The following is a 27,034-nucleotide window of genomic DNA, read 5'->3' on the forward strand; positions in this document are numbered from 1 at the left end:
ATAAAACACAGAAAAACATGAAGGAGATTTTCCTGGTCTGGCTTTTTATAGCAGATAACCTTAAAAATATTCTGCAATATTCTGCAATTTTGCATAATTTTAAGAAGTTTAAATTTCTTCAGTATTGAAATTAGGCTTTCTTGTCCGAGGTCATTTAAGTGAAAAAAAGAAAAAGAAAAGAAAAAGACAGCGGCCGACAGCGCTGTAAACAACAGTAGACTGGTGGGTAATAAGCGAATGGATAATGCAGAAAACAGAGATTTGAGACGGGAAACTGTTCTTGAAGTACACAGAGAGAGAGAGAGAGAGCTGTGCATGAAGTGTGATTTTTATCGTGGTGGAAGCAAAACAGCAAAAGTCAGAGGGCATTCATGACGACATTGATCAAATGTGAAGCGTATTTTGCTGCTTCTTTTGCTGCTGGCTCAGCGAATTTTGGTTGGAGAGACAAAACCTGCAGCTCAGAATCTAGCGCAAAAAAGACGTAAACACAGCGCGGACCCGACGCATCAGAATCGCTAAGCTCCGACAGCGTGTCCGTGTTCGGGCCGTGGGGTGAGAAAGCCGAGAAAGACAAAGCTGATTCTGATGCGTCGGGTCCGCTCTGTGTTTACGTCTTTGTGTGGAATCCGTTAATGAATTGATATCGCTTTATTCAAGCTACTCACCTCTCTCTTCCACCTGCACTTTCAACTGGACCACGGCCAATCAGAGAGGACCCGCCCCTGACTATCTCTGATTGGTTTAGTCCATGATAGGGGCATAATGTGTGTCTGTTGTTGACCACACGGAGAGTTGCAGAGATTTTTTTTTTTTTTTTGTTACCCGAAAATATTTTTTTTTAGTCGCACCACTGAAAAATTTGGTCGCATTTGCGACCAAATTGGTCGCACTCTAGAGCGCTGCATCACCATATTTGGAAAGAAGATGCTAGAAAGAGGAACTTCTGTGTCTGACTTTAGTTCTAAAAATTGATTATTGTCTGTACAAGATGCAAATGATGTTCTTAGAAATACAAAAATATGTTATAGAACGCAAGAGGGGGTGTCAAACCCCAACGTTATAAAAACCTTTCTCTGTGTATTTTGGGAGAAGAACCCCGCAGTTGTGATGCTGTGTGCTTCTTCCCACGCGTGTGTTCAATAAACTCATCTGTTTGATTGCATCCTTCTGGGCCTCTGGTATTTTGGTTTGGTTCTCAATATCTCGAATCAGGACAAATGCAAATGCTTTATACAACTGAGTAAAAATACAACTTTTCCAGAAAAGAGTATTGCACTTAGTGTTATTGCACATGTGTGGATGTGTGTGTTTGATCAGTTGAAGTCTTTGTTGTGGAGTCTGACAGCAGTGGGGAGGAAAGACCTGCGAAGTCTCTCCATCCCACACCGTGGGTGCCGCAGCCTGCCACTGAAGGAGCTGCTCAGTGCTGTCACAGTCTCCTGCATGGGGTGGGAGATGTTGTCCATCAGGGATGACAGCTTAGCCACCATTCTCCTGTCACTCACCACCTCCACTGGGTCCAGAGGGCATCCTAGAACAGAGCTGGCCCTTCGGATCAGCCTGTTCAGTCTCTTCCTGTCCCCAGCAGAGATGCTGCCCCCCCAGCAGACCACACCATAAAAGATGGCTGAGGCCACCACAGAGTCATAGAAGGTCTTCAGGAGTGGGCCCTCCACTCCAAACGACCTGAGTCTCCGCAGCAGGTACAGCCTGCTCTGCCCTTTCCTGTAGAGGGCGTCTGAGTTATGAGTCCAGTCCAGTTTGTTGTTCAGATGAACACCAAGGTACCTGTAGCTGTCCACAGCCTCAATGTCCATACCTTGGATGTTCAGTGGTTGCAGTGGAGGATGCTTGTGCCTGCGGAAGTCTACCACCAGCTCCTTGGTTTTACTGGCTGGAGGTAGTTCAGCTGGCACCAGTCCACAAAGTCTTGAGTCAGTCCTCTGTACTCCTTGTCGTCCCCATCAGTGATGAGGCCGACTATTGCAGAGTCATCAGAGAGCATCTGCAGGAAGCACTGGGTGGAGTTGTGGGAGAAGTCTGCAGTGTAGATGGTGAAGAGGAACGGAGCCAGAACCGTTCCCTGTGGGGCCCCCGTACTGCAGACGACCCTGTCCGACACACAGCCCTGAGTCCTCACATACTGTGGTCGGTCGGTGAGGTAGTCCAAAATCCAGGTAGTGAGGTGATGGTCCACTCCAGAGTTCTCCAGCTTGTCCTTCAAGACCTTGGGAAGAATAGTGTTGAAGGCACTGGAGAAATCAAAGAACATGATTCTCACAGTGCTCCCAGCGGTCTCCAAGTGAGCGAGGGAACGATGTAGAAGGTGAATGACGGCATCATCCGCTCCAATGCCGGACTGGTAGGCAAACTGAAGTGGGTCCAGTGATGAGCTCACCAGGTGCCGAAGCTAAGCCAGGACCAGCCGCTCCAGGGTCTTCATCAGGTGGGATGTCAGAGCCACCGGGCTGTAGCTGTTGAGGTCCTTGGGGCGTGAAGTCTTTGGCACTGGTACAACACAGGAGGTTTTCCAGAGCTGTGGGACTCGTCCCAGCCTCAGGCTCAGGTTGAAGAGGTGCTCCATCACCCGACACAGTTGGTCCGCGCAGGACAGTGCGGATTTTCAGCGTGGCTTCAAAAATGATGACATCCTTGTGTCATTAACTGAATCACATGGCGTTACTATCAGCAAACGTACTATAGAAAGCGCCAATTTTTTGCCATCCAGTTTTGAGTGCGCATTCCTCTGCGCCATATCCTTCTGATTACTGATTGGCAGAGCTAAGTCAAAATTTCAAGTTACTTTTCTCAAAAGTTTGAGTTAATAAGTCAAAATTTTGAGTTAATAGGTGGAAATTTCGAGAAAGGTGGAAATTTCAAGTTATGAATACTTTTTTTTTTTTTTTTTAGTGGTGGAAACAGGCTTCCATTTATATATATATCTGACATGCTGAAAACGGATTCATCTTCCCGAGCTCTAAGGTCATCAGGTCAGAGTCTGCTGGTGGCCCCACGCACTCGATTTAAAACTCGTGGTGATCAGGCCTTCCAGACCGTGACACCGCAGTTGTGGAATTCCCTTCCACTGTTTATACGCTGTACTGACTCCACTGATTATTTTCAAAAGCAGCTGAAGACATTTTTATATAGACAAGCTTTCAATTAATTTGTTGTTTTTAGTTTGTATTTTATTGTTTTACGTTGTTATATGTTGTATTTTCATTCTTTGTATTGTGAAGCACTTTCTGATTTTTATCTGTGAAAAGCGGTATTTAAATAAAAATCTTTTTCTTATTTACTATGTTACTCATAACACTGAAGTCCACAACATTTATATGGAAATATACCTTTGAGGCAAGGCAGGTTTATTTATGTAGCACATTTTTATGTACGACACACTTCAAAGTGCTTTATATTAACATTAAAATCAAGAAACATTAAAAATGAATAGCAAAAAAACATCAATAGAATACATACAGTGAGTTTTATATGATACAGACGTCATAGGCAAGACGTCATCTACGTCACCACCACCTACATCATCATCATCACTGCTATCACTATCAGTGTACATATGATTAAAGATCACATTTAAAAAGTTAACCTGAAAATTTATTTTTATAATAAAACATTTCTAAGACTAGTTTACTACTAGATTTACTAGTTTAGACACAGTTTTATTGAAACTGACATTTTAAGGTCAGTTAAGTTGACATTCAGTGACACTTCATTATCTGCTAATACATATTATCATAATTAAGTGCTAAATATAAGATTGTATACTTGTATCCATTTTCTGTTTAATGACATTCTTCTACTGTAATGCAGCTAGAATAATTTCATTCAAATTCAACAAGAAGAGGAGTTTGATGGCTAAAAACACATTAGACATCACCAGACATCATACTGAGGTTTGTTGATTTCATGGACAAGGCTTAGATCCACCCAGAGGTTCACATCGATTCACCACAGCCCGGACTTCTCCCACCTGAATGCCATTATATTTCCCAGTAATGGATGTTATTCGGATGTTCCCATTACCGTAAGTGCGTCTGAGGCGTCCTGTGAATGGGATGTCGACTTTGTATTTGTACCGGAGCATATTAATGACACAGGATTGGTTTGGTGGCACAGTGACCTCCACAGATACAGTATCAGTAAAGCTCTCTGTCATAGTTGTTCCTTGGGTGAATGCAAACGACACCTCAGTGCTGATGTGAATTTCTTTTTTGAAGACAGTAGGGATACCAATTGTAATGCTTGTATTAACAGTAACTGTAACAGAAGAAGTAGTGTCCCACCTGTGCTCCACCTCAGACGTCTTTGAGATGGAACTTGTTTTCACTACTGGTTGACATTCATAGTTGCTGATGGTTGTTTGACGCATGGCCTCAGGAGGATATTGGAGAATTTTAGCGTTGTCAATGTTGTACCTGACATCGTCAATCTGTTGGCTGACTATATTTTCATTGGTGGTCAGGACCTTGTAGGATGTGTACGTATATACTTTACCCTTCCAGGGCAGGTAGAAGGCCTTTTCTTTAGTGGACACATTCCCAAGTCCATATTTGTTCATTCCTACATATATTTGTTCCCCTGGACAGGTCGAGACTGAATTCTTTGGCACCTTACCAGACGAATTATCCTTCCACTCCAGGATCTCAAAGTTGTCTCTGTTGACGAGTAACTCAAAGGGATATACTCTGTGAAATCTGTTTTTGCGAGCAAAGAAACAATAAGGACCCTCTTTGGGGGTATAAAAGCCTGTGTCACACTTGTATTTGCAGACATAATCAGTGCGATCAAAATTTCTGTTGTAAATTGAGACAGCAGTGTTGATAATAGAACGTTTAAAGGTGATCCACTCCAGGTTGGTGTCAATGGTAGTCTTAAAGGAAGAAGAATGAACTGGCCTCCTCTGTCTGAACTTAGTAACACTAAGAAGAGGTTGGTCTGTTAGCATCGATCTGTTAGCCGATTTCCCAGGACTCCCAGTTGCATCTGAGTTCACCAGTGAAGAAAAGAAAGAAAAGGAGAAAGAAAAAAACATTGAGCTCGTGGCTTGGTTTTTATCATTCTGGTAATATATTTCAGTTTATTGATCACCCTTTCGTCTTTAGGTTGCTAACTCCTGAGATATTCCTCCATCATATGTTATATGTAAGTTCCAGTTCGGTGTGATGGAGTTTGTTATCTGAGTTAGTTCCTTGTGTTCTTTTTTTCTGTATTTTGATTTACTGATCTACTGTTACCCAGTGTTTGCTGTTCAGTGTGAGTTTTCAGTTCTCTGTTTAGCTTTTTTGTTAGTTATTTTCTCTTGTGTCTGAATTGGTGGCCTTAATCTTCCTACCTGTGTCTCATTGTCCCATGCCTCCCTTCACCTCGTGCATTTAAATTGTCCTTCCTCTCAATCTTTGTCTTACCGTCTTAAAATATATATATATATATTGGGGGTGAGAATTTAACGTGTTAAATGCGATTAATTCATTTGAAAAAAATAAAGCTGATAAAACTTCAAAAGCTGGTGACTGTCTTTGAGCCATGCAGGTAAATAAAACTAACTTATTGTTACTGTTTCTTCAAAAAGCTCTATACTTGACAGTTATTGTGTAGATTAATAAATCCTTTCTTGAACTGTCTACTACAGGTTTGTGACTGAGCTTCTTGGACGTGAGACATATGGCTCATGTTCAGTGGTTTTACCTCCATTCTGCCACTGCATCACACCATGGAGGTCTCCAATGATGACTCAAACTACATGGTGAAATTTAAGACTGCCTTCACAAAGGACCTATCCCAACGTGTAGCTACACTCAACCCTCAAGATAGCTACTGTGCTTGACCCACACTTTAAGATTTTAGTGTCTTGCAAGGGGAGAGCAAGAAGAGGTTTGGACCAGCCTTGAGGCTCTGCTGCAGGAACAGTGTAAAGATGCCAGCAAAGACAAAGAGCCTCCTCCTCTCTTCATTGTCTTCAGACTCTGATTCAGATGAGGAAGCCCTGAGTTTATACAGAGCAGAATCCACCATCAGCAAGACAGACTGCCCGCTGTAGTGGTGGTCCAGTCAAGCAGGGACCCACCCACAGCTGTCTGTCCTGGCCCACAAGTATTTGATTAATCCTGCCACTTCTGTCCCAGGTGAGAGATCGTTCTCACTTGCAGGTCACATAGTAACAAAAAGGAGACCTGCCTCGAGCTCTAAAAATGTGAACAGGCTAGTTTGTTTAAGTAACTGGCTGAAAGAGACGGGCTCAAATAACCCTTTATGTTTCTGCCTATTTTTTTAAGAAGAAAAACTGCAATTTATGTTTACATCATATAAAGAGAATATCATTTTGAAAATGTACTTAAAGTACTTAAAATAGCAGTTTATTTTTAAGTCTGCCCAATTTGGCCAGGGATATTTTTTTTGTTTCTCTGTTTTGAATTGAAATGCAGTTTAAATGCTTTTTTCTCTTCAGAAATTAAAAGAGCTTGAGTTTACAATATTCATGTCCATGTCTATTAGTTGATTCTGTCGCCCACTATCCCTTTTAAATGAAAAAAAACAACCCAAAAAACATTTGCGCTCTGGGGCAAATTTTCTTGTGCAATTAAATGCAATTAATCAAGATTAATTAATTACAAAGCCTGTAATTAAATTAGATTAATTGTTTTTAATCGAGTCTCACCCCTAATATATATATGTATATATACAGTGAAGCTTGAAACCTGGATCGCCCGTAGCCAGTTATCAAGACTATGTGAAGTACCTTCAGAAGATCTACTAGATGATGTGAATACAGCACTACAGATGATACCTACCTACCCTCCATGGAGAAGGAGACTAAGATCAAGGTAGCACAGAGGGAGGTTAGCCAACTATCGGAGCTGCAGAATGGTGTGACAAAGAAGGTGCCTAAGAAATACAGCAAGCTGTCCATACCTGAGGCCTTGGAAACTGCCAAGCAAAGACTCACAGCCTTGGCCAGCCGCTTGAAGAGGTACACCAGAGAGATCGAAGGCATGAGAATAAACCAGCTGTTCTCGACAGAACCATCCAAGGTGTACTCTCAGGGAAACAATATGAGAACAGCACCACCAAGGCTGGAGGTGGAGCAATAATGGAAGAGCATATGGGAGAAAGATGCAACCCATAAAAGCAATGCTCAGTGGCTAGTGGATCTGAGAGCAGACCACAGCAACCTCCCCGAACAGGGCCTAGTAACCATCACAGTGCAGACATCCAAGAAAGGGTTGCCAGTATGAAGAGCTGGACAGCACCAGGCCCCAACATGGTACACGTCTACTGACTGAAGAAGCTGAATGCACTCCACAAGCGTCTGGCAGCACAAATGAACCAGCTGCTAGTTGACGAGAGACATCCAGAATGGCTAACCGAAGGCCAGACAGTCCTGATACTCAAGGCCATCCAACTACCGGCCAATAACCTGTCTCAGTACCACATGGAAGCTCCTGTCAGGCATCATAGCGGCTAAGATGAACATGCACATGGGTCAATACATGAGCGGGGCACAGAAAGGGATGGGCAAGAATACCAGAGGTGCAAAACACCAGCTACTGGTAGACCGAGCAGTAAGCCGAGACTGCAGGAGTAGGCTGACCAACCTGTGCACTGCCTGTGCACTAGAGGAGGTGGCTGATATCCAGAAATCCTACCAGTGGCTAGACAAAGCTGGACTGAAAGACAGCACAGAGGCACTAATCATGGCAGCACAAGAACAAGCACTGAGCACAAGATCCATAGAGGCTGGGGTCTATCACACCAGGCAAGACCCCAGGTGCAGACTGTGTAAAGATGCCCCTGAGACAATCCCGCACCTAACAGCAGGGTGCAAGATGCTAGCAGGCAGGGCATACATAGAACGCCATAACCAAGTGGCCGGCATAGTATACAGAAACAACTGTGCCGAGTATGGCCTGGAAGTCCTGAGGTTGAAATGGAAGACGCCTCCAAGGGTGGTGGAGAATGACCAAGCTAAGATCCTGTGGGACTTCCAGATAGAGACGGACAAAATGGTGGTGGCTACCCAACTGGACGTAGTGGTGCTGGATGTAGGGGTGCTGGTCCCAGTGGTAATCGGAGCACTAGGTGCGGTGACTCCCAAGCTAAGCGAGTGGCTCCAGCAGATCCCAGGAACAACATTGGAGATCTCTGTCCAGAAGAGCGCAGTCCTAGGAACAGCTAAGATACCGCGCAGGACCCTCAAGCTCCCAGGCCTCTGGTAGAGGACCCGAGCTTGAAGGATAGACAGGACGAGAGGGGATTTTTTTTTATTAAACATCATAACAATACATATATTCTTGCAAATATTAGCATATCTTGCACAGGTGAAGGCATATTGTTAATAGAGTGGATGTTGTATATCTGAGGTCTTATTTAAGACCTAAAGTGAACATATATGAAGGATATGTGCTTCTTTTTACTATAAATGCTCTTTTAAAAGAGTTTTGATGTGATTTTTTATTTTTTTTTGGTTTATAAGACATTTCATTTTTCAGACATTTAAGGAATGAAATGTAAAATTAATAGAACAGAAGTTATTGTTTACCATTTCTCTGCTCTATGGAGTTATCAATGTCATGAAGACTCGCTGAGGTCAGAACCTGCAGAGCCAACAGCAACAACACCGATGGATACATCTGAATATGACAGGACAAAATCAGTCTTAGTTACCAGCAGTTTAAAACTACATTTAAAAAATCTGGACCTCAGTGCTCAGGTTAGCTCTATTAAAACATTTCACTTTGGAAAAAAAACTTTTCAGTATACTGTTAAATATTTAATGAATGAAGTTTTCCATTTGCAAACACATTTTTTCAAAATGCCACCTTATTTGTTTCCATTTCCTCAGAAATGCAAAGCCTTGTATTCACTTGCTCCTCTCTCTCTCTGGATGAAAAGTTACCTGGATGACAGATATCAATATGTTGAAATCAATAATGTAAAATCTAATCAGTTGAAGGTATCTTGTGGCGTTCCTCAGGGCTCTGTGCTGGGCCCTAAATTATTCATATTATATATAAATGACATATGTAGTGTTTCCAAACTGTTAAAATGTGTATTGTTTGCTGATGATACCACTCTGTATTGCTCAGGTAAAGACCTAGAACAGCTTCTGACTACAGTGGAAAAGGAGTTAAATATATTAAAAAAACTGGTTTGATGTAAATAAGTTATCATTAAATATAAAGAAAACAAAATTGATTATTTTTGGCACTAGACAAATGAAAAATGTATCTAAAATCAGGGTTAATGGAATTGAAATTGAAAGAGTGTATGAAAATAAATTTCTTGGAGTGATAATGGATGATAAGCTGAGCTGGAAGTCTCATATAAATCGTGTGACAACAAAAATGTCAAAGACCATTGCTATTCTCTACAAAACAAAGCATGTCCTGAACAAAAAATCATTATACACACTTTATTGTTCTCTGTTGCTTCCATATATGACTTATTGTCTGGGGATATGGGGTAATGCATATAAAACAAATACTCTTCCTATTTTCAAGTTACAAAAAAGAGCTATAAGAATTATAAATCAATCAAACTATATAGAACCAACTAACATTTTGTTTATTAATCTGAATACCCTAAGATTTTATGATTTAGTCGAATATAAAATGGCACAGATAATGTATAAAGCACAAAATAACTTGCTTTGCCGCAGTATTCAGAAGCTGTTTAAAGTCAGAGAGAGTCAATATGACTTAAGGGGAACAGATGTCTTTAAAACAAACAAGATAAGGAGAAACATAAAGCAAAGATGTGTTTCTGTTAGAGGAGTTAACCTGTGGTATAGTTATGACAGTGATTTAAAAAGGTGTAATTAATTTTCCTTGTTTAAAAACATGTTTAAAAATAGAGTATTAGAAAAATATATTAATCAAGAATGAAAAGAGCAAAAATAATAATTCTGAAACTCTTGATTGTTTTGCTTTGATGTAATTATCTAAGGTGGAAATTTTTTGTTTTTGTTTGTTTGTTTGTTTGTTTGTTTTTGCTTTGTTTTATTCTTTGCTTCGAGCCCTGTGTACAGGAGCTGCATGCAGAAGATTTTTTGTTAAAAGGGTTGGCATAATAAGCAAATGCTTCAGCCAATACCTTTTGATTAGCCTTGTCTCATGATTTTTTGCTTTTTGGTAATCTTTATTTTGTATTCTGTATGCTAATCAATAAAATCAATCAATCAATCTCTCTCTATTCTTCAGAAGTTTCAGGAAGTAGCATGTTGTCACGGTTACAGTCAGTACTGGACAATCCTTCATATCCTCTCCATCTTGTGCTGGATAGCCACAGGAACACGATTAACAAAAGACTCATTTGACCATGACACACCAAAAAATCATTCAAACTTTATAATTCCTCTTTTGACATCTAGTTTATTTTCACTTGAAATATCTTGTCTATGCTGAACATAATATTTGCCCCTATGATTAATAAAGTATTCAGATTCTCAGTGTCTTGTTGTTTGTTGGTATCATAAATATTTAAAAGGTGAATTTTGAAATGTTTTCAGGAAATTTTTTTTCACAATTACTAATGTATAAAAGTACCTACCTTTTTCTGTAGTACAATGAGACAGATGAGATTAAACGTATGTTAGCGTGGACAAATTGAAGAAATCTGAGGAAGTATAGGAATAAATTCACAGAGGGGACTGAGGAGAACCAATCTTACTCTTTCAATGTTATCACACAATTCCCAAAACACGCAATAGAACTTCACCATATTACAAATCATATTAATATTTCATAACATTATTTTATATGCATAATCTGATGCAAAACTTGAATTTGAACACAATAAGAGCTACTCACTATCACAGCAGCGTCCATCCCTTCATGCATCTTGATAACCTACCTTCAGTAGGGTTTTTATATAGTGTGGATACCATGTGGCTGAGTCACTGAAAACCACTCTACAAACCTGGACTTTGTCTCGGCCCTGATCTTAATCTGGTCCAATCATATAAAAACACACGTGGCCTCCTGTAGGATTATTTTATAAGCTGTAACAATATTTACCCAACAAAGAGAAATATTTAGGTGACATTTACATACACAAATACATAGAATATGGTTTTATTGCTCTAACAAATGTCTTTTACATTCTGTAAACTATACAAACGTCATATTGTGCATTATTAATCTTTCAGCAAGCCTTGACTTTCTGATCCTATTTTATTGCTTTAAGCCCTGTGTTTACCTTTTACATGCCCACATCTCATCTCTCTGTTGTTTGTTTATCTAATGTTTTATGGTTTCTGCTTTTCTTCTCACTTCTCAATAATCAAATCATGGTATTGTTACCAGGAACTACAACTTACCTAAAAAAAATGTGGCTGAACATTTTATGGATGTAGTGAAGGAAGACATGCAGGGTTGCTGTGACAGATGATAATGTGAGATGGAGGCAGATCTGGTGACCGCCCAGAGAATACAGTCAAAAGAAGAAGATCTAAATCCCGATGGATCTTAGTCTTCTTCTTACCTCCACACTCATCATAAAACTTCTTGATGGTCATCATGCAGTGTGTTCATGAAGATATAGATAATTAGTGCTACCAAAAATATCAAACTAATAGATAAACATAATGTCAATATACACAATAGTTTATCTTTATCCTTTTCCCACCAACTATTTATTATGTCTAGATTATTTTGACATCATTACATAATACAAAATCTGTTGCAGCTTCAATAGTCAGACTTATTATTTATTTACATTTAATTCAAAGTGAAATCTCATATGTCTGATGTGGAGCACAGAGCACATGTTATAAGTGATTCTGAGAAAACAACAAACACCATTCATTCTTTAAACAATGAGAAAGTCTCCCATTAAACTCTGTTTATCAGTCTGTTCTTATCAGACTTTATGCCAAACCTTTGGTTTTGTTTTCTCTTTCGGTTGTACACACAGATAACGGCAATGTTGAAAGAAAGTCTTTATTGCATCCTCCTAATCTGTGTCAGTTTCATTGTGAACGGACAGATTTTCACAACCTGAGACATTACGCTGCTACAGCTTCTAAATCTAGTATGTTCAGAAACACCACAGCATCATCACATGAACACCAATAGTCAGGGTTTTAATAGTTTTGCAATTTTCATTAGTTTTTTTTTTTTTTATTTCGTTTTGACTTCAGATTTTCAATTTTATATTAGTTTTAATTAGTTTTTACCAATTGTTTGCTAGTTTAGTTTAGTTTTTATTTTTTGGAAAATCCTTAGTTTCAGTTTAGTTTTGATTAGTTTCAGTTATAGTTTTAGTTGTGTTTGCAATAAAGTGTAACAAAATCCCAGTTTCATCATATCAGTCATTCTCTTCTGCTTATCCTTGGGTATGTTGCTATTCCAGCTACCATACCCTGCACCCTGGACAGGTCGCCTGTCTGTCGCAGGGCTAACATGCAGAGACAGACAACTCACATTCCCACCTATGGGTTCTTTAAATAAATAAATAAATAAAGGCAGATGAACAACCACTGATACCAGGCAACTATAAAATGTATATCTTGGCCCCAATGAGACTATTAACTCTTGCAGCACCGGGTGTTAAGGCAATTGACTCACACAGTTATGTAGATATCCCAGTCCTGTTGTCTCGGGATGCATCACGCTGCCTTGCCTGGGGTTAGCTTCTGTTTCTGGGGATGAGGGTTGGGCGTGCCCCTTACCTTCTCCAGGTAAACTAGGTTAGCCTTCTTGTGTGAGCTTTTCAAGTGCACTTTAAGGTTTGTGGGATTTTTTTTCCCTTTAGAAATGTCCCTCATAATTTGTCTCTTTCCACTACAAGACACTTGCTTTATCCAAAACACAGTCATATTCAAAGTAATCCCAAATTGGAAGCTGGCGCTTTCTCCAGACTTTTCCTGACATGATTCTGCGCGTGGACGGAGCAGCAACACAGACGACGCGACTAACGTACTTGCCACCTGCTGGCATAATGAGACACAGCAAGAAAAAAACCTGGAAACTAAACTTCTTTTTCACCCTTGACTATTGTATGACACGCACACATCAACGAAAACTAAACACATTTTTGCAATAAATTCAGTTAATTTTAGTTAGTTTTGTGAACACTCATTACAGTTTTAGTTAGTTTTGCTTTTTTTGTTTTTATTTTTATTTCCGTTAACGAAAATGTTTTTTCACTTCTAGTTTTCGTTATTTCGTTAGTTTTCGTTAACGATAATAACCTTGCCAATAGTACCAGAGTCTGAAGTTTGTTAAAGGTTTCTAATGTCTGTATTTAGTATCAGTAATAAATAAGGAATCTTGGGACCAATTTTATTCCTGTTTATTTCCTGTTGATTGCAAACAATTTTTATTGTTATATAAGAATTTTATATAAAAGCCTAAAATGTGGTGCCTATTTGTACTTGGTGATCTTATACATTTACCTTTAGACAAAATCACGAAAAACTGTGACCCTCTTAGCTTTAAATCAGACTCAAAATAAAATCACCTATCAGAAGCCTAAAATATCAAAAGTAACACAAAAGAAACTTTGGCCTCAAAATTAAAAGTAAAGGTAACTTGATAAAGTAAAAAAAGAGCCACAATCTCTCCCTTGTCCCTGCGCATGTAGTAATAAATAATTACATGTGGACTTACCAAGAATAAACTGTTTAAATCAATTTTTGATTTTTCACAAACGTTTGTGAAAACTGTTCTTGTACCTGGTTTTCTTGTTGGGCATTTTCATTTAATGCAGCAGATGGCACTGAAACCTCATCAATTGCTCACCACAGCAGCTACATGATGACACTGATGACTGGGTCTTTAAGAATTACTGGTTGTTAATTAGAAGCTTTTGTGTTATGCAAATGACATGCAAACATCAGGGACTGCGATGGTAGACCATGGAGTTGCGGAGAAGTAGGACCCAAAAGGCAGGACTCTGATGGTGAAGAGCAGTGAACTTTATTTACAGTGAAGGGATAAAACATGATTATCAACAAATCCCAGGCACTGTGGCTCCTGTGGCGATTCCTCCCTGATTCCTACACAGTGTAAAACTCACTGAAAAGGTGAAAATACAACAAGTCCAAAAACTCCTTTTCCCAGACCAAACCTAAACTGGAAAAAACTAACAAAACAAAGCTGAAACCTTAAATGGCGATGCAGGGCGACACGGGGTAATAACACAGAATGATGCAGGGAAAGAACAGACAAACCAGCAACGCACACAAGAAAAGGGCTTAAATACACACAGGGCAATCAGGGAATGGGAGACAGGAGGGAGACACGGCTGCGATTAATTGGACATAACGAGACAAGGGGAAACAAAACTAGAAACACTGACATAAGACACGGACCTTCACAATAAAGCAGGAAATACAGAGACGCAAACTGGAGAGGGAAGAGAACACTGAGGAGCACGAGGGAGACATGGAAACATGGCAAACATAACAGAATAAAACACGAACGGAACCACGGCACAAGAACAAGAACAACCCAGAAACCATAGAATAAACTAACAAAAACACAAAAAACTAAGAAAGCTGGGTCAAAGTTACTCAGGACCATGATGGCACATGTCTTAAGCACAGGTAAAGGTACAGGTAAATGGACTTATTTTTTTAGATTCTACAAACTCCATCAGTATTAGGGATGGGTATCGTTTAGGTTTTATCCGATACCGGTGCCAAACCGGTACTTTTGAAACGGTGCCGGTGCTTAAACGGTGCTCAAACCGGTGCTTAAAGAATGGGGAACACAAAATTGATCCAAAAACCTTTCATGTTTAGCTGTTTTTTTGTAAAAAGATAACGTTAGCCTTTTCTGCAGCTATAGGGCATATATGGTCTCACTCTTGGCTGGAAGCAGTGCTTAAACAATGGAAAAAACACAAACTTTGTCCAAAAACCTCTCATGTTTAACTATTTTCCACTTTTTCTTTGGTCATTTTAGCCTTTTTGGCCAGGGTGAAGGGAGTATCTGCCATCAAACAAGAAGACAGCCGCATGTAACTACGACGGTGTTTGCTAGTTCACCTTACATGCATTAATGTAATAATGTGGTTAGCGTACTCAACGTTAATTGCACACGAACAACATGAAGCTACTCACGCAGAGAAGAACGGCTGCTGCTGCCATCATCATCCGTCATCATTTCTGCTATGCTGGCAGGGCTAGGGGCCAGGACTCTACTCTTCGGGTTTTTGGGGGATGTTGCTAACTCCGGGTCCGATAACAGGCACCACACCCGCAGTAGATGTGCTCGGTGTGAGGTCTAGCAGCAAGCTATCAAACACGGCGCATTTCTCGGCTTTAAAAAAAAAAACGCTATGCGTTGCCAGGTGTTTCATCAGATTTGAGGTGTTACCTCCTTTGCACAGTATCACAGTATCAGCTTAAAGCACTTGTTGCAGGCTGCTGAGTTTGCATCTTTTGCTGTGAAGTACAGCCAGACTTTTGATCGCTTTGCCTTCGGCATTTTTAATCTGTAGCTCTGCTCTAAAAGAACGTACGTACCTGGCCCCGCCTACTATCCTCGGAAACGTAAAATGATTGGCTAGAATTGGCTCAGGAAAAAAAAAGCACCGAAATAAAGCACCGAAATGTGCGCTGCTTTTCGGTCTGGTTACTACCGTTTATGTCAGAACCGGTGCCGTACCCATCCCTAATCAGTATAGTCAGTAGCCATCAGTAAGTATGGAAGAGTTTTGAATAATTTATTCTACAATATGATTTATCAATATCTTGCCTTATCTGTGTTAAGGCAAAAACACTGACTAGATCTTTCTTAAAAATACATGACCATTTAAGTCCTTAATTACAATTATACCAAATTTTTCATTGCAAGAGGCTGTGAGCCACTGACACATGCCCATACCATGCTTCATGTTACGGGGAGGTTTATGTGCTGCTGCTGTTGATGTGCTGTGCCTTTTGTCTCATCAGAACACTGTGCATCTGGCAATACTAAACTCTCTCAAGAGCATGTCTCATGTTCTAAGACACCAAGACAGATCTAATATACTACATTTATGTAAAATGTTTAGAAATTGTACCTTTTAATTTGTTGAGACAATTTGTTAAGTTTGTAGGTGAATTAAATACTGATGAGGTTACTGAGGTTTCATTTTAAAATTTTAGTTCTAACTTTTAACTTCCCAGTATATACCTATGGAAGCTTGTTCCCGCCACTAAAAAAAAACAGTATCCATAACTCGAAATTTCGAGTTAGCTCTGCCAATCAGTAATCTACGTGAATGACGTCATTTCCTTGTTACCCAGAAGCTGAAGCCCTCAGCTACAAATGCTACAGCTAAGCTATTAGTATTACAGCCAGTCATGAATGCACAAATTGCTGATTATTTTCAGCGTGGCTTCAAAAATGATGACATCCTTGTGTCATTAACTGAATCACATGGCGTTAATATAAGCAAACGTACTCTAGAAAGCGCCAAGTTTTTGCAATCCAGTTTTGAGTGCGCATTCCTCTGCGCCATATCCTTCTGATTACTGATTGGCAGAGCTAACTCAAAATTTCAAGTTACTTTTCTCAAAAGTTTGAGTCAATAACTCAAAATTAGTTAATAGGTGGAAATTTCGAGAAAGGTAACTCAAAATTTTGAGTTATGGATATTTTTTTTTTTGTGTGTTAGTGGCGGAAACGGGCTTCCATATATAGCTGACATGCTGAAAACGGATTCATCTTCCCGAGCTCTAAGGTCATCAGGTCAGAGTCTGCTGGTGGCCCCACGCACTCGATTTAAAACTCGTGGTGATCAGGCCTTCCAGACCGTGACACCGCAGTTGTGGAATTCCCTTCCACTGTTTATACGCTGTACTGACTCCACTGATTATTTTCAAAAGCAGCTGAAGACATTTTTATATAGACAAGCTTTCAATTAATTTGTTGTTTTTAGTTTGTATTTTATTGTTTTACGTTGTTATATGTTGTATTTTCATTCTTTGTATTGTGAAGCACTTTCTGATTTTTATCTGTGAAAAGCGGTATTTAAATAAAAATCTTTTTCTTATTTACTATGTTACTCATAACACTGAAGTCCACAACATTTATATGGAAATATACCTTTGAGGCAAGGCAGGTTTATTTATGTAGCACATTTTTATGTACGACACACTTCAAAGTGCTTTATATTAACATTAAAATCAAGAAACATTAAAAATGAATAGCAAAAAAACATCAATAGAATACATACAGTGAGTTTTATATGATACAGACGTCATAGGCAAGACGTCATCTACGTCACCACCACCTACATCATCATCATCACTGCTATCACTATCAGTGTACATATGATTAAAGATCACATTTAAAAAGTTAAACTGAAAATTTATTTTTATACTAAAACATTTCTAAGACTAGTTTACTACTAGATTTATTAGTTTAGACACAGTTTTATTGAAACTGACATTTTAAGGTCAGTTAAGTTGACAGTCAGTAACACTTTTCATTTTCCGCTAATACATATTATCATAAATAAGTGATAAACATAACATTGTATAATTGTATTCATTTTCTGTTTAATGACATTCTTCTACCGTAAACAGCTAAAATAATTTCATTCAAATTCAACAAGAAGAGGAGTTTGATGGCTAAAAACACATTAGACATCACCAGACATCATACTGAGGTTTGTTGATTTCATGGACAAGGCTTAGATCCATCCAGAGGTTCACATCGATTCACCACAGCCCGGACTTCTCCCACCTGAATGCCATTATATTTCCCAGTAATGGATGTTATTCGGATGTTCCCATTACCGTAAGTGCGTCTGAGGCGTCCTGTGAATGGGATGTTGACTTTGTATTTGTACCGGAGCATATTAATGACACAGGATTGGTTTGGTAGCACAGTGACCTCCACAGACACAGTATCAGTGACGCTCTCTGTCACAGTAGTTCCTATAGTCAATCCAAACGACACCTCCGTGCTGATCTCAATACTTGCAGAAAAGACGTCAGGGATACCAGCTTCAATGCTTGTAGTAACAGTAACTGCAACAGAAGAAGTAGTGTCCCACCTGCGCTCCACCTGACTTGTCTTTGAGATGGAACTTGTTTTCACTACTGGTTGACATTCATAGTTGCTGATGGTTGTTTGACGCATGACCTCAGGAGGATATTGGAGAATTTTAGCGTTGTCAATGTTGTACCTGACATCATCAATCTGTTGGCTGACTATATTTTCATTGGTGGTCAGGACCTTGTAGGATGTGTACGTATATACTTTACCCTTCCAGGGCAGGTAGAAGGCCTTTTCTTTAGTGGACACATTCCCAAGTCCATATTTGTTCATTCCTACATATATTTGTTCGCCTGGACAGGTCGAGACTGAATTCTTGGGCACCTTACCAGACGAATTATCCTTCCACTCCAGAATCTCAAAGTTGTCTCTGTTGACCAGTAGCTCAAAAGGAAATCCTCTGTATACTCTGTTTTTGCGAGCAAAGAAACAATAAGGACCCTCTTTGGGGGTATAAAAGCCTGTGTCACACTTGTATTTGCAGACATAATCAGTGCGATGAAAATTTCTGTTGTAAATTGAGACTGCAGTGTTGGGAATAGCATGTTTAAAGGTGATCCACTCCAGGTTGGTGTCAATGGTAGTCTTAAAGGAAGAAGAATGAACTGGCCTCCTCTGTCTGAACTTAGTAACACTAAGAGGTTGGTCTGTTAGCATCGATCTGTTAGCCGATTTCCCAGGAATCCAAGTTGCATCTGAGTTCACCAGTGAAGAAAAGAAAGAAAAGGAGAAAGACAAAAACATTGAGCTCCCTGCTTGGTTTTATTTAGAGATGGACCGATCCGATATTACGTATCGGTATCGGTCCGATACTGACCTAAATTACTGGATCGGATATCGGCGAAAAATAAAAAATGTAATCCGATCCATTAAATATCAAAAAAGCATCTCACAAAACTTGCGACACGGCGTAACTCGGCTCATAACCGTAGCACTTGCAGCAGTATGCCTCATGTGATAGAGCGGCTGTGTGTATTTGTAGCCTCGCTACCAAACCAGCATTTCATCTCCGAGGAAGTTATCCCAGAGAGAAGTAAAGCAAGTGTGTAAGTTCATCTCTGAATGTTTGTAAAGCATTCCCATGTTAAGCTTAACAACCGATATATGGAGCGACTGCCTCTCTCTCTCTCCCTCACCTTCCTGCCGCTACTTCAATCGTGAAACTGCTTAACGATCAGCTGATCGGCTTTTCTGTCGCGAGTCCGTCTCTCTTCTTTGTTTTTGGCCCACTTCTCACCAGAAAGAGGAAACCAGCGGCTGAACAACAGCAGCACGTTTAAGCTTGATAAGCTGTTGTTAGAATTTATTTAATATTACTTTCTACACCAGGATCCTTTTCTACGTAGCTGACGGCTGGTAACTGTGCAGGGGCGGATCTAGCAAAGTGCAGCCAGGGGGGGCCGATAGGGCATGAACAGGGAAAAGGGGGCACAAAGACATACTTTTCTTTCTTATTCTCATTTAAAATATGTAGCTTTTAATAAATAATTATCTGAATCTTACACCCAAAGTTTTACTCTGATGTAAAATGTATAGAAGTCCATTACTATATATAGTAACTCTTAAGTCTATATACCCTAGTAAGCTATAGTACTTTTTCCTTTGGGAAGGTACCGTCTGTGAATTCTGCAATTCTGTTGAAGAAAGATGTTGAATCTATTTAATTATTCTTGAAAAATAATTTGTTTCTGTGCATTTTTTTTCACCCTGCATCAAATTAAAGTTTATTACATCGATTAAGCATCATGAGGTGGAGGGTGGGTGGTTCCCTATTTTTTTTTTTTTTTTGCTGGGAGTTTGCAACCCTATTAGTTAGGTTGCTTAATATTTCTGCTAAGTACTCTTTAAAATACCAGAATAGGGAGGATGGAGTAGGTTTAAGTTAGGTTTTAAGTTAGGTAAGGTTTATTAAATTGATCAGTGTTGCTGAACTATGAAATATTTTGTGTGCAGTGTATTTTTTACACACAGGTATAACAGAATAGCTTTAGTGTTGTTGTTTATTTAAACTTGAGTATGAACTTATACAAAATGCAGCAAGATATTAAAAAAAACAGTTTTATTGATTAAAAAACACAATATCGGATTCATATCGGTATCGGCAGATATCCAAATTTATGATATCGGTATCGGTATCGGACATAAAAAAGTGGTATCGTGCCATCTCTAGTTTTATTATTCTGGTAATATATTTCAGTTTATTGATCACCCTTTCATCTTTATTAATAGACTGGATGTTGTATTTCTGAGGTCTTATTTAAGACCTAAAGTCTTGAACATATATGAAGGAGATGGGCTTCCGTTTATTATAAATCCTTTTAAAATAGTTTTGATGTGATGTCTTTTGGTTTATAAGACATTTCATTTTTCAGACATTTAAGGAATGAAATGTAAAATTAATAGAACAGCAGTTTTTTTTTACCATTTCTCTGCTCTATGGAGTTATCAATGTCATGAAGACTCGCTGAGGACAGAACCCACAGAGTCAACAGCAACAACACCCATAGATACATCTGAATATGATAGAACAAAATCAGTCTTAGTTACCAGCAGTTTAAAACTACATTAAAAAAAATCTGGACCTCAGTGCTCAGGTTAGCTCTATTAAAATATTTCACTTTGGAAAAAAAAACTCTTCAGTATACTGTTAAATATTTAATTAATGAAGTTTTACATTTGCAAACACATTTTTTCAAAATGCCACCTTATTTGTTTCCATTTCCTCAGAAATGCAAAGCCTTGTATTCACCAATTGTAAGTTTTAAATCAGAATTTTTTTTAAAAGATTCACTTTATACATTTACCTTTTCCTTTTACGTCTTTGCTGTGATCTCTCTCTTGCTGCTTGTCTTTTTTTTCTCTCTCTCTATTCTTCAGAGGTTTCAGGAAGGAGCATGTTGTCACGGTTACAGTCAGTACTGGACAATACTTCACACCATCTTGTGCTGGACAGTCACAGGAACACGATTAACAAAAGAGTCATTCTACCGTGATACACCAAAAAATCATTCAAACTTTATATTTCCTCTTTTTGACATTTGATTATTTTCACTTGAAATATCTTCTCTGTATTGTACATACATGATTATTAAAGTTCTATGATTCTCTGTTTAGTGTCTTGTTGTTTGTTAATATCATAAATATTTAAAAGGTGAATTTTAAAATGTTTTTTACACTTACGAATGTATTTTAATGTTCTCACACAATCCCCAAAACACGCAATTGAACTACACCATACTACCAATCATATTAATATTTAATAATATTATTTTATATGCATAATCTGATGCAAAACTTGAATTTGAACACAATAAGAGCTACTCACTATCACAGCAGCGTCCATCCCTTCATGCAGTAGATAGTGTGGATACCATGTGGCTGAGTCACTGAAAAACACCCTACAAACCTGGACTTTGTCTCGGCCCTGATCTTAATCTGGTCCAGTCATATAAAAACACACGTGGCCTCCTGTAGGATTATTTTATAAGCTGTAACAATATTTACCCAACAAAGAGAAATATTTAGGTGACATTTACATACACAAATATTACAACACCAACGCCGGATTAACTTCGTTTTCACTTACCCATCCAGAATACTTCTTAAGGTTATGGTTATGGTTAGGGTTCTGGTTAGGGTTAGGGTTTAGTCACAAGTCACCGTCAAATTATAATATGGGTAGGACGATTTGTCAGAGTAGGATGGTTTCTCAGAACACCGGTGGGTCTTAGGCTATGTCCACACTAGCCCGGATAGATTTGAAAACGGCATTTTTGTCTGAAAACGCTCCGCGTCCACACTATCGTTTTCAGATGTTTTCACGGAGTTGCGCATCCACATTGAAACGGACTAAAAGGCTTATGTTCCAGTACAGCGCAGGAGTGAAACGCAAGAAGATTCGACCTGCCTCACTTCTGTCTGCCACTTATTTACTTTCCGACTCTTTGAAACGTCGCAGCAAAATGTCGAGTAAAAGCACCGAGTTTTTTTAAATGGACTAACAATGAGGCGGAGTTGTTGCTGTGAGTAACACAAAAGTACAAAGTTGCAAAAGCGAGTGAGACTTAAAGAATTTGAAGTACAGCTATCTGAAGCATGTACAAACTGATATTAATATTTAATAGGACTGTCAAATTTGACAGAAATCAAACAACTGGTGTATAAATATCTTAGTTTAATTGGTCACATGACTGCGTCATATGAATAATATGCGTCATCGTTTTAGAAAGTTTCTTTTCAAATGTATGCGTTTTCCATGAGCGAAAAAGATGCGTTTTCAAACGAAAACGCATTAGTGTGGACGTAGCCTTAATCTTCTTCCTGCCTCCACACTCAACATGAAACTTCCCGAAGGTCATCATGCCGTGTGTTCACAAGGATAAAGATAATTAGTGCTACCAAAAACTAATAAATAAACATAAACATTATGTCCATTGTCATAGTTTATCTTAATCCTTTTGTGTTCATTTTATCTAGATTATTTTTACATCATTACATAATACAAAATTGTTGCAGCTTCAGTAGTCAGACTTTTTATTTAGTTTACATTTGATTCAAAGTGAAATCTCATATGTCTGATGTGGAGCACAGAGCACATGTTATAAGTGATTCTGAGAAAAACAACAAACACCATTCATTCTTTAGTCAAAGAGAAAGTCTCCCATTAAACTCTGTTTATCAGTCCGTTCTTATCAGACTTTAAGTCAAACCTTTGGTTTTGTTTTCTCTTTGGGTTGTACACACAGATAACGGCAATGTTGAAAGAAAGTCTTTATTGCATCCTCCTAATCTGTGTCAGTTTCATTGTGAACGGACAGATTTTCACAACCTGAGACATTACGCTGCCACAGCTTCTATATTTATGTTCAGAAACACCACAGCTTCATCATTCCTGCACAATCACGTGGACACCAATAGCAACAGAGTCTGAGGTTTATTACCAGCTATTAAGGTCTGTATTTAGGCATCATTAATAAATAAGGAATCTTAGGACCAACTAATCCTGTTTATTTCCTGTTGAGTGCGAACTATTTTTATTGTTATATAAGAATATTATATGAAAGCCTAAAATATGTTGCCTATTTGTACTTACTGATCTTAAACATTTACATTTAGACAAAGCCTACATATGAAATATGTTATATATTTTATATACCACAGGAGATGTTAAAAAAATAAAAAACTATATTTTACACACACCACCTAACCTTAATATATTTGAAAAACGATTATAACCCATCAGATTCTCCTGTGACTAACAAAACTCAGAAATCTGTTCAGTGATGCATAAGGCATTTTCACTGACTTTCCCCTCATTGCTTAAAATAGGTTAAACTTTATTGATGAAGTAGCTCTTTTCTAGTCTTACTGACCAAAACATTTAAAGCATACATACATTCATAAAGTGCTTTTAACACTGTACTACTACACAGCAAACTTCCTTTAATCCAGAGGTTCCCAAAGTGTGGGGCCCGCCCCATTGCGGGGGGGGGGGGGGGGGGGGGGGGCGGTATTAAAAGAAAAGAAAAAAGAAAAAAAGAAGGCTTGGACACTGCTAGCACGGGGCTCCCACACAAACGCAAAGCAGGAGATGAAGCATCGCCAAATGTGTTTCCAAACCAACTTCCTTCCAAGCCAAAGACTAGAAAATATGGTGAAGCATATCTTCCCTTTGGCTTCACCTGCACAAGTGCCAAGGTAGGTCTCCCCTGCAAAATTAGTTTTCCCAGCACGTGCTGGGCTCTCCAAATCACGGACAAACGGTATCCCACATTCTTGATTTTTAGTTCACAAACACTTCTTGTAATGACTAACTACTCCTGACATTTTGGACATGTTAGCTCTTTATGCAGTAAAGTTACAGCGAGATACAAATAATATCAGGCTGATCCTGCCGTAATTTGTTCCCCCGGTTCAAATCACAGACAAACAGTATCCCACAGCTGTTTTTGTTTTTGAACCCATTTTGCACAGAGAGGCATTTTTTGAAAAATGTATTGATAGCAATGTTGAATATTATTACACAGGAAAAAAAACAACTACACGTAAAATAATCACACTGTGACGCCTCTGCCTTTCTAAATGGAGGGACAGTAACTGCGTGTGTATATGTAAGCGTGTAAGAGACAAAATACTGTTACTGTTAATCTGAGTTATCTGCCATTCTGCAATTCATCTCATGTAAACAACAACGTGGCGCACAGCGTGACGTGAAAAGAGGCTGTTAAGAGAATATTGTATATGATCAGCTATATGAAATGTATCTCTTTATCTTATTATTAAGGACATGTCTAAGTGACTTTTCACCTAGTAACTTGTGTGCAGCTACTAACCGCTTCCTGTCTTCAGAGAACAGAGAAGTGAAGACTCAGCTCTATTAGAAGAACATGCAAATGTAGTGAAGGGGAAAAACCCGCGGCTCTAAATGACGTTGTTACCTTTGTACACACACATACACACACACACACACTCACACAGAAAAGTATAAATAAAGGACGCGGACAGTCAATAGACGCAGATCCTGTGTACGTGACTGCCCCTCGCAAGGAAAAACTTCTGCAGTGTTTGTGTGTTTTCTAAACTCAGGAGTCTTGGCTAAAGAAAGAACGGCAGGGTGATTTAAAGAAATCCCCTGTCATTTAAATTGGTCCTTCGAACCTAGAGATGGAAACAGCAGACTCGTTTCTGTGACTCCAATAAGGTCTGACTTCTGCATCCTGACGCCGTGGGTAAACCAGCACCGAAGTCTGTCGACAGCCCTCTCCAGGTAGAGGTGAAAGACCTGGGACGTAAGACAAATTCGGGTCCAGGCCGGTGTAATAGTACTGGTCCACGACGTTGGGATCCAGATGACCTGAACAACCAGCAAAAGACGACTGAGGGTGAGAAAACACTTTTTGGTTTTAAACCGCCGGAAGGGTTTAGAAGAGAAGCGCATAGGTCTTATCCGCCGCAAGGATTAATAGCGCATTAGGCTGACCCACTGCACGGGTGCACAAAAGAGAAGCGCATAGGTCTTATCCGCCGCAAGGATTAATAGCGCATTAGGCTGACCCACTGCACGGGTGCACAAAAGAGAAGCGCATAGGTCTTATCCGCCGCAAGGATTAATAGCGCATTAGGCTGACCCACTGCACGGGTGCACAAAAGAAAAGCGCATAGGTCTAACCCGCCGCAAGGGTCTAAATAGGTCTAACCCGCCGCAAGGGTCTAAATAGGTCTAACCCGCCGCAAGGGTCTAAATAGGTCTAACCCGCCGCAAGGGTCTGAAGAAAAAACACGTGAAATAGGTTGAGTTCGCCGGAAGGAACTAAATTTAGGCTGGTTTTAGAGGTAGCCGGAATTACCTCGTAATAAATTATATTTAGACTGGTTTCAGAAGTAGCCGGAATTACTTCGTGACAAATTAGCGCGCAAATGTCTATTTGTGTGTATGTATATGTGTGTATGTGTTTGGAAGTAAGTTGATTTTACAGCACAATAAGCTGCTGAACTACTTCCATTGTTTGTTTTTATTGTTTTCTTTGTGTATCCTGCAAAAGCTCAAGTACTGGTGATAAAGGGGAAAGGTAGAAGGGCGTGTCAGCAACCACCCCCGAGTTTAGTACCAGAGAAAGCTTTGCAGTTCTGTGATAATGGGGAATCAGCCCACAAAACTCACTGTTGACGAACAGTGGTTAGAGAGAAAATGTCCAGGCGCCGGACAAATTAGTACATATAGATGGAGAAATCCAAAGAACACCTAACTGTCCCAAGTGGGAGGAAAAATGTATATAATGTATAACTAAATTATAAGAAACCCTCCAAGCAGAAATAAATACTGAAAAGGATGCTAAAAAGAAATCAAAGCATACACAAGAGTTGTATTTTAAAGCATGGAAAGAGGAATGAAGTGGAATAAACAAAAGGTTAAATTAAGGTTAACTTAAATTAAAGTAGAGCTTATCTAGTGTATTCAACATGATAATAGGAGATAATGGGAAGGATAACAACCTGTAAATTGGTACAAATGAAACAAATTGGGAAGACAACCATGCATGAAACCAGATAATTCACACGAAAAGATATCAAATAAAAAAGAGAGATGCATAAGGTATATTAAGGCTGTGTCATTGGTCAGCCAAGGAAAAGCAAATGTCTCCAGCTTGGGAAGGTGTGAAGCTGCAGATTCACACAAACCCGTGATGGATACATAATAAAATATAAACTAATATACTGTTGTATATTAGTAGTAAAGTAGTGTATTGTAATATACTATAGCTGTTATAATAAAGGAAAAACAATATAATGATAACATTAATAATGACATAATATTAAATAAGAAGAGGCACCTCAGTCAGTTATGATGTGAGGTGGAAGATTGTTAAAAGTAGTCTGATTCAAGCTTAAGGTTTGCTCAAACTCAGTACAATGATATATGAGATGAAGAAAATAAGGAAAATACCAAATCTAATCAAGTGCATAGAGACACTTGACCTGTTTGTACACCTGTCATCCTGGATGAGACTTTGTTGAGATGAAAACCTATACTAACAAATAATAGGTCAAGCCCTGAATACAACAGCTAAAGCTACAGGTTTGAGACAACACAACAGTGCACTGGCTGCTGATTCTATTTTTAGACGGTGTGTGTGAGAATGCAAATGAGGAGCGGTGACGCGCATGCAGAGTGTTGCTTTCGGCGTAGAGTCTTATTGAGCTTTATAACTATTGTTTGAAAATTTTGCTAAATGCCTGTAATTAAGAGGCTGGTTTTGCATTACGAGAGTATGAATACAGTTTGAATATACTAGTGTGGATGTATAGTAATTGACTGAATTTTGATAGATGTATATATCTTGAGCCATAAAGGCTGGTGTGTTTTATTTTTAGTTATGTGTGTGTGGTGAGAAGCTGTGAGGATGATGAGAGGTTTCAGTTTTTTCTTTCCTTTTTGACTTGCTCTTTCTGATTATGGAAGGCATGTCTAAGATACTCGTATGAAAGCGTATTTTGAGTGATTTTAACCGTGTGAATGCTGT

General features: G+C 39.0%; 2 protein-coding genes and 1 long non-coding RNA gene across 4 annotated transcripts; 1 reads left to right on the forward strand and 2 right to left on the reverse strand.

Moving 5' to 3' along the window:
- Nucleotides 1–3,925: 3,925 nt before the first annotated feature.
- Nucleotides 3,926–9,104, reverse strand: LOC112848328 (natterin-3-like). The gene is made up of 2 exons (XM_025912006.1): nucleotides 8,558–9,104; nucleotides 3,926–5,004 (listed from the first exon to the last, which is right to left on the reverse strand). The coding sequence occupies exons 1-2, from the start codon at nucleotides 8,646–8,648 to the stop codon at nucleotides 3,926–3,928; spliced, it is 1,170 nt and encodes a 389-aa protein (XP_025767791.1). The 5' UTR covers nucleotides 8,649–9,104.
- An 8,329-nt stretch (nucleotides 9,105–17,433) lies between these two features.
- On the reverse strand, nucleotides 17,434–21,365 carry LOC100699724 (natterin-3-like). The gene is made up of 4 exons (XM_003460177.4): nucleotides 21,340–21,365; nucleotides 20,819–20,959; nucleotides 20,437–20,527; nucleotides 17,434–18,709 (listed from the first exon to the last, which is right to left on the reverse strand). The coding sequence occupies exons 3-4, from the start codon at nucleotides 20,525–20,527 to the stop codon at nucleotides 17,634–17,636; spliced, it is 1,167 nt and encodes a 388-aa protein (XP_003460225.2). The 5' UTR covers nucleotides 20,819–20,959; nucleotides 21,340–21,365; the 3' UTR covers nucleotides 17,434–17,633.
- A 2,876-nt stretch (nucleotides 21,366–24,241) lies between these two features.
- On the forward strand, nucleotides 24,242–25,697 carry LOC112848325 (uncharacterized). 2 transcript variants are annotated; one of them, XR_003222415.1, is made up of 2 exons: nucleotides 24,242–25,175; nucleotides 25,232–25,697. It is a non-coding gene; the product is annotated as an uncharacterized LOC112848325 (long non-coding RNA). The 2 variants fall into 2 exon arrangements; XR_003222416.1 differs by having other exon boundaries at nucleotides 25,260–25,697.
- Nucleotides 25,698–27,034: the final 1,337 nt, after the last annotated feature.

The sequence above is a fragment of the Oreochromis niloticus genome, linkage group LG12, assembly GCF_001858045.2.
Source record: "Oreochromis niloticus isolate F11D_XX linkage group LG12, O_niloticus_UMD_NMBU, whole genome shotgun sequence".
NCBI lineage: Eukaryota > Metazoa > Chordata > Actinopteri > Cichliformes > Cichlidae > Oreochromis > Oreochromis niloticus.

Bases quoted from the DNA above. Each gene is read 5' to 3' on its own strand.
- LOC112848328 (XM_025912006.1), bottom strand. From the start codon at position 8,648: ATGTATCCATCGGTGTTGTTGCTGTTGGCTCTGCAGGTTCTGACCTCA. The intron at 5,005-8,557 runs GTAAACAATAAC...TGGTGAACTCAG, and splicing joins CTCCATAGAGCAGAGAAATG to ATGCAACTGGGAGTCCTGGG.
- LOC100699724 (XM_003460177.4), bottom strand. From the start codon at position 20,527: ATGTATCTATGGGTGTTGTTGCTGTTGACTCTGTGGGTTCTGTCCTCA. The intron at 18,710-20,436 runs GTAAAAAAAAAC...TGGTGAACTCAG, and splicing joins CTCCATAGAGCAGAGAAATG to ATGCAACTTGGATTCCTGGG.